The sequence below is a fragment of the Sminthopsis crassicaudata genome, chromosome 4, assembly GCF_048593235.1.
Source record: "Sminthopsis crassicaudata isolate SCR6 chromosome 4, ASM4859323v1, whole genome shotgun sequence".
NCBI classification, from domain to species: Eukaryota; Metazoa; Chordata; class Mammalia; order Dasyuromorphia; family Dasyuridae; genus Sminthopsis; species Sminthopsis crassicaudata.
The window spans coordinates 385417936-385427409 of record NC_133620.1 but is presented as its reverse complement, the minus strand read 5'-3'; the positions used below and the strand labels follow the sequence as shown (position 1 = coordinate 385427409).

The 9474-nt window shown below is 38.0% G+C and overlaps 1 protein-coding gene across 3 annotated transcripts in view; it reads left to right on the top strand.

Moving 5' to 3' along the window:
* The first annotated feature begins 2282 nt into the window (after nt 1-2282).
* Nucleotides 2283-9474, top strand: part of TARBP1 (tRNA guanosine 2 -O-methyltransferase TARBP1) — a 77016-nt gene continuing 69824 nt past the window's right edge. For all 3 annotated transcript variants that reach the window (XM_074262426.1, XM_074262425.1, XM_074262424.1), the window contains exons 1-4: nt 2283-3700; nt 5412-5509; nt 7035-7104; nt 8601-8749. In XM_074262426.1, the coding sequence (XP_074118527.1) occupies nt 2677-3700; nt 5412-5509; nt 7035-7104; nt 8601-8749 (1341 nt within the window). In that variant the 5' untranslated portion in view covers nt 2283-2676. The remainder of the gene's footprint in view (nt 3701-5411; nt 5510-7034; nt 7105-8600; nt 8750-9474) is intronic.

Here is a 9474-nt window from a genome sequence, read left to right as displayed (position 1 = left end):
CTCAGATTACTAGAGGATAGGTTGAAACCAAACAAATTATTTAGAGATTCCAGATTTTAGTCTGAAAAATGGAATTAGAAGTAGGGGTGGAATGTTTTCTGAACTAGCTGGCTGGACATTTTGTTTTTGCATTTACCATAAAGCTTATGTGCTGTCAAAGGTCTTTTACACATTTATTTATTTTTATTTTATTCACTCTGAACTTAATGCCAAAACTTCCTTTACTTTCCATACAAAAAGTGGAACTGAAAAAGAGAATTTGTGTTTTACATATTTTAGATGGATAAAGCATTTATTAAGTGCTTATTAGGTGCCAGGTTCTGTGCTAAGCACAGAGAAAACAAATACAGGCAATTCTGCCATAACAAGACATATGGGTTTCCTAAAAGCACTTTGATATGAAAAATTGTGCAATAAAAGCCAGAAGGCTTAGGGGAATATAATAATAGCTAATATTTATATAGTGCTTCCTATGTGCCAGGCACTGTGCTCAGCACTTTGCAGTTATTATCTCATTTAATCCTCATAACAACTCTGGCAGGGAGGTGTTATTATCATTTCTACTTTATAGATGAGGAAACTAAGGTTAAATAACTGGCTCAGGGTCATAAAGCTAATGTTTGATACCATATTTGAACTGTAGATTTTCCTGTCTTTAAATAAAAGATAGAAATTGGCCAAAAATGGAGAGCACAATTTTATATGTTAAATGATTAAGAAATATATAAATGCTCCTCTTGGATGCTGCCAGGTCTGTGTCTCAGGACTGTGTGAGCAAGTTGGGCAAGTCACAAAGTGAAGTCTCAGGAGACTATGGAAGGAAGGAGGTGAGGGTAGTGCAGAAACCCACAGCCCCACAGCACCAGATAACAAAACATAGTGCTTTACCATGACAACTATCTAAAATTTGCTGGTGGAAGTGGAAATTAGAAAGGTTGTAAACTGTGATAATAATGATAATAAGAATAACAATTGTGCAACTTACAAGTGTTCCAGGCACCGTGCTAAGCACTTTAAATTATCTTATTTGATCCTTATAATCCTGGGAAATTAATACATTATAACTCAATTTCTTCATTGAAGTTAAAGACTTGCCCAGAGAAACACAGCTAGTCAGCATCTGAGGTCGAATTTGAATTAGGGAGATTCCAGGTACTGCGCTCTATCCACTGAGCAACCTAGTTGCCCAAATGACTATGAAATGGTACATTTTTCTGCATTCTCAATGTTCTCTTATAAGAAATTGTACAGAAGGAAACTCAAAATTCAAGTTATGCTTAAAATGTTCCCTAACATAATTGGAACAATTACATCGGAACACATTTTTATCTTTGAAAAATACCATATAGCAGAACTTACCGTACAAGCCTAAAAACACCCTACTCTTGAGGAATTCTAACAGGGCACACACTTGAAAGGGAGCTAAGAGAGAAGGGGCAATGGTCCTCACTGAGGCAAGGCAACAAAATCCATAGCTCTACTTGTTAATAGGTAGCTATACAATTCTGCCCCTTAGACAAGTAGGGAGTATTCAGACTCTACCAAGTAGTAGAGTCTTATAGAAATGATATTTGAACCAATAGTTGCATATATTTTAATATTCTTAGACTTTCAATAGTGTAGCAATTTATGTAGAACCAATACTGAATTGTGAGAAGGAAAATCTGGGAAATTATGATCTTCAGCAATCACAAGATCATGGAATGACCTATGTAGAGCTGGGTGTTCAGAGAAGGGATTTGAACTCAGAGCCTGTTTCCCACACCACTGCTTTGTGTAAGTGTATTAAACTTAGATATTGTTTATCTAAGAACAGCATAGTGCCTGGTCCATTTGTAAGTTACACAAATGTTAGTTACTGTTATTATCATTATTATCACAGGTTACAGCCTTGTTAATTTCCACTGCCACCAGCAAATTTCAGATAGTTGTCATGGTAAAGCACTATGTTTTGCCATCTTTCTGGATAGCTAGGTAGTACCTGGGCAGAACACTGGGCTTGGTCTCAGAAAGATCTGAATTTGAAATCCAATGACTAGAAAGGTGATCTTGGGTAATTACTTGTTTTCTCGATTGTAAAATAGGACCAGAAGAGCTCTATGTCAGAGGATTAGTGAGGGACTAATGAGGTATTTATAACGATGTTAACAGACAAGAGGCATTTAATAAATGCTTATTCCCTTCTTTTTCGTTTCCACCAAACTAACCCCGACACTCATGGTATTGTAGTTTACAGAGTTAAGCTGTAAAAGTCTTTTTTTAAAGAAAAGGAACAGGTTTAAAAGTGATTAAATGGCTATTTATTACTCATCTATTTGAAACTGGTAAATAACTTTCTAATTAAAGAGTAAGACTCATAACCTGTGATCAAAGGTGTTTTCTTATAGCTCTAATATTTTGAGATTCTGTTTCAAAGGTCGATTTTAGGTGGGGATTATGAATCCTGCTTTGTTTTTTTGGTTGGAGTAAAGGGCACGAACTGCACGCAAAGGGTCCTGCCAAAAGAAACAGCACGCCCAAGGTCAGGAGGAGCAAGGCCCCTCCCTCTTTAGGTCCCAGGCGCGTGCCCTGACCCAGGACCCCTGGGAGCGCGCGCGCACGTACGCACGCGGCGCTGAAGAGACCTAGGGAAGCAGAGCGGCCGCGGCGGCTGCGAGCCGGGAACGCGCGTTTCCGATGGAGTGTGTCTTAGCCGAAGCGCTGCTCTCCCAGAGCCAGGACCCCCGCGCCCTGCTTCGGGCGCTCTGTGTCTGGGACACGCCGACCCCGGCGGAGCGAGTTGAGACGTTACGGTTTCTTCTCCAGCGTCTCGAAGAGGAGCAGGAGGACAGTAGCGGCGCGAGCGCACGTCCCGCATCCCTGTTGCTGCAGGAAGCGGTGCGAGAGGTCGCAGCGGGGCACCTCGTGCCTCTGCTTCGGGGTCTGCGGGCCGGCCGGGCGGGGACACCGGATGGGGAATCCTCGGCGCCTCGCGACCGCCGGCGCCGCGTGGTGAGGGCCGCGTGCGGGGCCCTGCGCGCGTGCGCCAGCCTGTCCGGATGCCCCCAGCTGGCAGTCGGACTGGTGAACGAGGCGCTCGGTGACTTGCTCGCCCTAAGACCCGCGTCGGGCCCGGAGGAGGAGGAGAAGGCCCGAGCAGTTCTGGGGGAGCGCAGCGGGCTGGGTGCCGAGGAGGCCGTGGAGGTGTTGGTGGCCGTGGGCCCCTGCCTGCGGCCTATCGAGGACAGAGCATTGCTGGAGCGCGTGGCCCGGACGGCCTTGGCAGTGGCGCTGGGAGACGAGGACGACGAGGAGTCTGGTACCGAGGAAGGAGCGGCGGCACTGGTGGCCGGGAGGTTACTGCCGGCACTGGGTCAAAGCAGTGCTGTCTCGCTCCGAGCGTTGTGGGAGGGGCTCCTGCCCCGTGAGGAGGAGGAGCCGGAGCCAAGGGGGTTGGGCCCGGCGCCCCGCGTCGCCAGGCTGCTGCTAGTGCTTTGCGCTCTGGCGGACCGGCTGCTGGCCTCCCCGGGTGTGGGCGGAGCCCCGAAGGAGGAGGTGCCCGATCCGCGGTGCAGCCCTGGCTTCTGGAGGGTTGTGCAGGCCGGCCTGGTGCACCCCGACGGGCTGAGCCGCAAGAGAGCCCGTTATCTGCTGCAGAGGGCGCTGGAGACTTCCGCGGGACTGGGGGCCGACTGCTGCAGCGGGGCCCGCGATGCAAACGGTACTTGCCTCTCCATACAAACAGACCCCCCCTACCTGGGGGGTGGGGAGGGACATGGGGGCTCCTCGATTCCCCCACTCTCCCTGCCACTTTCTTTTTGGATTCCTACCCAATTTTCACCTCCCGATGCAGATCACCAATTAAATATCTTAAGCAGATGCTGGGGAAGGAGCACGGAGAAGTGACTTGCCTAGGATCACACAGTTTATATGTCAGAAACAGGAGACCATGCTGCCGCTTTATAAATTTAAAGATCATGAACAGGCTGCACATCAATTTAATGGAATATTTCCATTGGAAATGGCTAGCATGTATTAGAAGTGGCCCTTTACATTACCCAGCATTAACTGAGATTTCATCACTTTATCCTCCCTTCACAAGGTCTGCACTCTTAGGCCTACTTTTCTCTTCTGTATATGACCTAATAGATCGATGACTTTACTTTAGGAACACCCAATGCTTGCAAATCTGCTGTAAACAGTGGAGTTTGTAGGATTCTTTTTCTGTGCAAAAGAAAGGGCAACAAAGGTGTGTATAATAAAAATCTGCAGAATATAACACAATAGAACTTTTATTGCAATGATGAAGCTAAATTTAAAGATATTAAATCTGATGGACTATTTTTTTTTAGTCTTTTTTGGGACCTCCATCACGTTAAAGGACTTTTGCCTTATTTAATTTCTTTTGAGATAGAGGTATCATTCTTAACTTCATTTTACCATACTCCAAGTTACCAATGGAATTATTTCTGCTCTTGGGAGCATTATTGCCCAGAGATTTAGAGGATGTAAGAGGCTGCTAGATAATATCACTTAAACATATTAAAGGAAACTTTAATAACTGAGTCAGTAAGAATGATTAAATTGAGAATGATTCAGTAGATTTTATTTAATATTAATTTGCATCAGAATTTCTACTTTCTAGGTGGCATTTGGCATATGATTGTGAGCAATGTGCTCCCCTACTTAAAAGGAGTAAATGCAAGCAGTAGGAGAAATATTTTTTTTTTTTTTTTTTGCTGAGGTAATTAGAGTTAAGTGACTTGCCCAGGGTCAGCTAGGACTGTTAAGGGTCTGAGGTCAGATTTGAACTCAGGTCCTCCTGACTTTAGGGCTGGTGCTCTATCCACTGCACCATCTAGCAGTCCCGAAATATTTTTTCCAAACAGTAATAATTTTCCAGATTTTGTTACAGCTAGTAGTAATCAGCAAAAACTTGCTTCGTCATAAATGTACTATAAATTGCAAACAGGGTTTTTGAGAAATAAATAGTGGGCATTTGGAGGGAACCTTTGCTGCAGTTGTAAATGTAGTATATCAGTTATCATTTGCTGTTAGGATTAAAAAACTTCCTTACAAAACTTTTTTTTTTTTTTTTTTTTTTACCAGATCATAATATTTTTTACCAACTGTCCACATATTTTGCTTACAAGATTATTAATCAACTTATGAAAATGATCATAAGCTGTTGAGAAAATTGTTAGAGTGATGTAGGTCTTGACTTAATTTATTAATTATTCTTAATTGCTTTATAAGTTCTTTTTAGACTAGTCCTCCTCTGTTACTGAACTTTTGAATATGGGTTTGCATTATATTCTAAACACTAGAAAGCATTATTTTCATAATGCTAATGACATTGTTATATGAAGTACCATCATTAACAGATATTTTGAAGTTAATAGATGAAAATGATTATCTTTTTATTTTATTAGAACCAAGTCTGTTTTGGTGGTTGGATAAGAAAAAAGAAGAACTCTTGAAGTTTTGGGAAAATTATATTTTAATAATGGAAACTCTGGAAGGAAATCAGGTAAATAGTTTAATGATCATCATTTTTTTGAAACCAGTTCCATAATATAGCAAAATGCATTCTCAAGGTTTTTAACATTTAAGATAGGAAATGTAAAATTTGGCTTTGGTTTAGCAAAGTATAGATATAGATATAGATATAGTATAGATATAGATAAAGTATAGATAGGTATGTCTCACTTCTTGATAGAAACGTCCCTAAAAAGCTAATATTTTAAAAGATAAAATTATCTTTCTTTGACTTAACATTTTAATTATGAAAATGTATATCTTTCCTTTTCTCTTTTCCCCTCCCTGAACTCTTTCCTTGTTTTTTTTTTTCTTTTTGTAATTGAACATCAGTTTCCATTGATTCCTAAAAATTTAATTGTTAGATTCTTGGTCTCTCCAAATGAATAATCTATACACAAATATTTGAATGTACCAGGGGAGTACTTATTTCAAAAAAACCCAGCCATGACTTAAATTATTAAGTGAATCATTTATCCATTTTGTTATTTTGATTTTTTTTTTAATACTAAGATTTCTTAGAAGTCACAGTATGTCTAACAGCATTGTTTTACATGCATTCGGGTAATTTGTTAAGTGCTGATGAAAGCATCAATTCTATGGACTATTTAAAAAACTGTCAGTTAAAATAGTTAAAGTTGGCTTTGGAAATGCATTTCACATACACATATTTAAATATTATTAAGAAATGCTATAGTAGAAAGAACACTGAATTGAAATCTGTGTTCCTGTCCTAGTTTTCCAACTCAGTGTCCATGATTTTTGGGTTATGTGGCTTAACTTTAGGGCCTTAGTTTCCTCAAATGTAAAATAAACTAGGTTCTCTAATTTTAACATTATATGATTTTAGGAATTCCCAGCAGTGTGAAATAGTGACTTAGGGAGCTTGATTCTCCCATGTTCATGAGATAGAGGTGTTGTGAAGATAAAATTACACAGGAAGAAGACTGCACTAAAAGTTAGGAGTTTGGGGTGTTAGGCCTGATTTTGTTGCTCATGGTGATTCTGGGAAAACTCAGGAATCTGTGCCTCAGTTTTCTCACCTTTAAAATGGGTGTAATGCCTATTCTGCCATTTGCTATCCAGGTGAATTTGAACATGTCACTTGATCTTTCTGATTACTTATTAATAAAATGAGGGTCTTAGACTAGATGACTAACTCTGAGGGCTTTTCCAGTTGTAAATCTGAATCTGTTATGTCTGTCTACCTCACAATGTGATCAAAGATCAAATTAAGAATGAAGATAGTTTATGTAAAAACTCATTAACACTCATAAAATGGCATATAAAATCTGTATGTTGCTTTTATTCTAAAACACAGTTTGGGTCTTCATAATTCTATTTTTTTGATTGAACCTATATGCTACATAAAAGAAGCTACATGTTTATAACCTTTAAATTCTTAAGTTTTCCAATATGATGCCAAGATGTAATATTGTTGTTATGAGACTATACCTAAATCAGTTTTTGGATGTGATTTTTCATCAGGTACAAAACTTTTTGTTTTTATATTTCAGATACATGTTATAAAACCTGTCTTACCAAAGCTAAACAGTTTATTTGACTATGCAATGTCAGAGGAAAAAGGTAATGGTTTCCCTTTTCAAGAAGGTGATTTATTCCTAAGCTTTTAAAAAATGTCTTCTTTGTGTGGTAGAATTACTTTTGTTACATCCCTTCATTATTCCTTTAAAACATATGGTTTTGCTTCAGTAATTGTGAGTTAGTTTTTAGGACCTTTAGAAACATTTTACTTGAACAAAAATATATAAAAGGTATATTAGCACACTATGGTTAGAGGGGAGTGCACATAAGAATGAATCAGGGTCCTTGCTTCTATTGTGCTGACAGTAACAGAAGATAGATGATTATTCCTGATTGCCACATAGCTAGGATTTCTTAGTCAGGATAGAGAATTCTGAGGTAAATCTAAAATAGAAGTGTTGGGCCTTAACCATTGCCAGCCAGTATTATGGATGTTTTTTAGTGAAGAATGTATAGAAATATGCTTAAGTTATTCTTTACTGAAGTCTTATGAGACATTTTTACAAAATTGGAGTTCACATCAAAGTAATAAGCAAACATAAGTTAACAGTATTTTGTATTCATATGAATGATTAAGTACTATATTATAGTGTTTACATATGAGAATTAACTTGGGTTAGATGGGTTTTAGTCCCTTCTCAGATAATTACAATTTTAATAGGTTGACCCTTTAGGAATTGAGTCTTATTCAGCTTATTTCAGTAATCTTGTGATGCACTGGGATTTTCACAGACCATAAGAATCTATGGTCCCACCTGGGGCTAGAATTTAATTGAATCCTGGTGTGACTTCACTTAGCTATCTAGTATTAAAATGATACGCTTAGTATTATGTTTTGCCCACAGCTCTTGGAATGTGAAATCAAATGGCATTGAATGATTTTTAAAAATTACTGCTGCCAAAGAATTTTAAAAGCTTCTTCATGTAGATTGCAGATAATGAACTAATTTACTTATAATATGGTGTGAATTGACATTGAAAAATTGGTTTTATAAAAGAATTAAAGGATAAAAATATTCATTTCTGAAGAACCAGAAATATGTGTGTGTGTGTGTGTGTGTGTGTGTGTGTGTGTGTGTGTGTATGTTGTCAAGACAAATTCTCATTTGGATTTTCTCATCTGTAAACTGTGCGTAATAATTTTAATGCATCCATTTCACAGGGTTGTTATTTGGTTGGCATGTACTTTATAAAATATAAAATATAAAACATTCTATAGATATGAGTTATTGAAGTTTGAAAACTTTTACTGCTAATTCTAAACTTATGCTTCTTCAAAGCAGGGAAATTCTGTGGTAGACATTCCCCAAGTATTATATAGTTATGTCTATAATGTAAGACTGGCTGCCTGTAGTTAATAATGAAAATTTGAGGGTACTTGATAATTAAACTTTATCAAATGGCATTCAATAACTGACTCACTTCCTGTGAAATTCTACCTTTTAGTGATCAGTGTAATAATGTTAAAATTTGTGTATATTTTAGATTAATATCTGATAACTTGTACCAAAGGCAAAATTGGGCTTTTGTTTTGACAGCATGCTGGCTCCTTCATCCATCCTGGCATATGTGTATTTATAAAAGAATGTTTGAAAGTGAAAACAAAAGCCTGACCAAAGAAGGCATTATACACTTTTTGGAGCTCTGTGAAACAAAAGGCCTTCCAGGTGCACCAGGATTTTCTGAGGTAATGGTAATATATTCTGTCCCCAATGCTTGAAGACCAAAACACATCTATTGCACTTTTTTATCCTTAAAGAATTACTAGACCACCATTGTTGCATGTCTTGTTTCATGACTTTAGGGAAAACAAATTACACCCCTCTAAACATAGCTACTACATATTGGAAAAGCCAGTTGATAGCAAGATAACTTCTAAAATAGATGTTAGTCTTGTCTACCATTATAAAAAGGTTTTGTTGTGTTAATAATATAGAGGATATACATATATCCTAATGTACATATTATGACTTAGAATAAGTTTTATTAGTGATGTTATACCTATGATTCAAAACAACTAATGGCTATACTTTTTCCTTAAATGTAGCCATTTTAAGTGTTTTGGGCCATAATCATCCTAATAATTATATTTTTCAGTACTTATATGTAACAAATTGTGCATATAGAGACTTTGACACAAAACTGAGTTTATAAGTGTTAAAGGTACATTTGCAAACTTTCTCATTTTAGAATAATTTATTGCTTATGGAAAGTACTGATGTTTTGCTTTACCATAGGTTTGCTCCACCCTTTCACTTATCTCAATATCTAACATATTTTTTATAAATGCCATGTTACTAATCTCATTAAATCCTATGATCTGTTTGTGAATTTACCACCTTAACCAATGTCCAGCAAAATTTCAGAGATATAATTTAACATTTTTTTTTTCCTTTAACTTCCAGGTAAGGG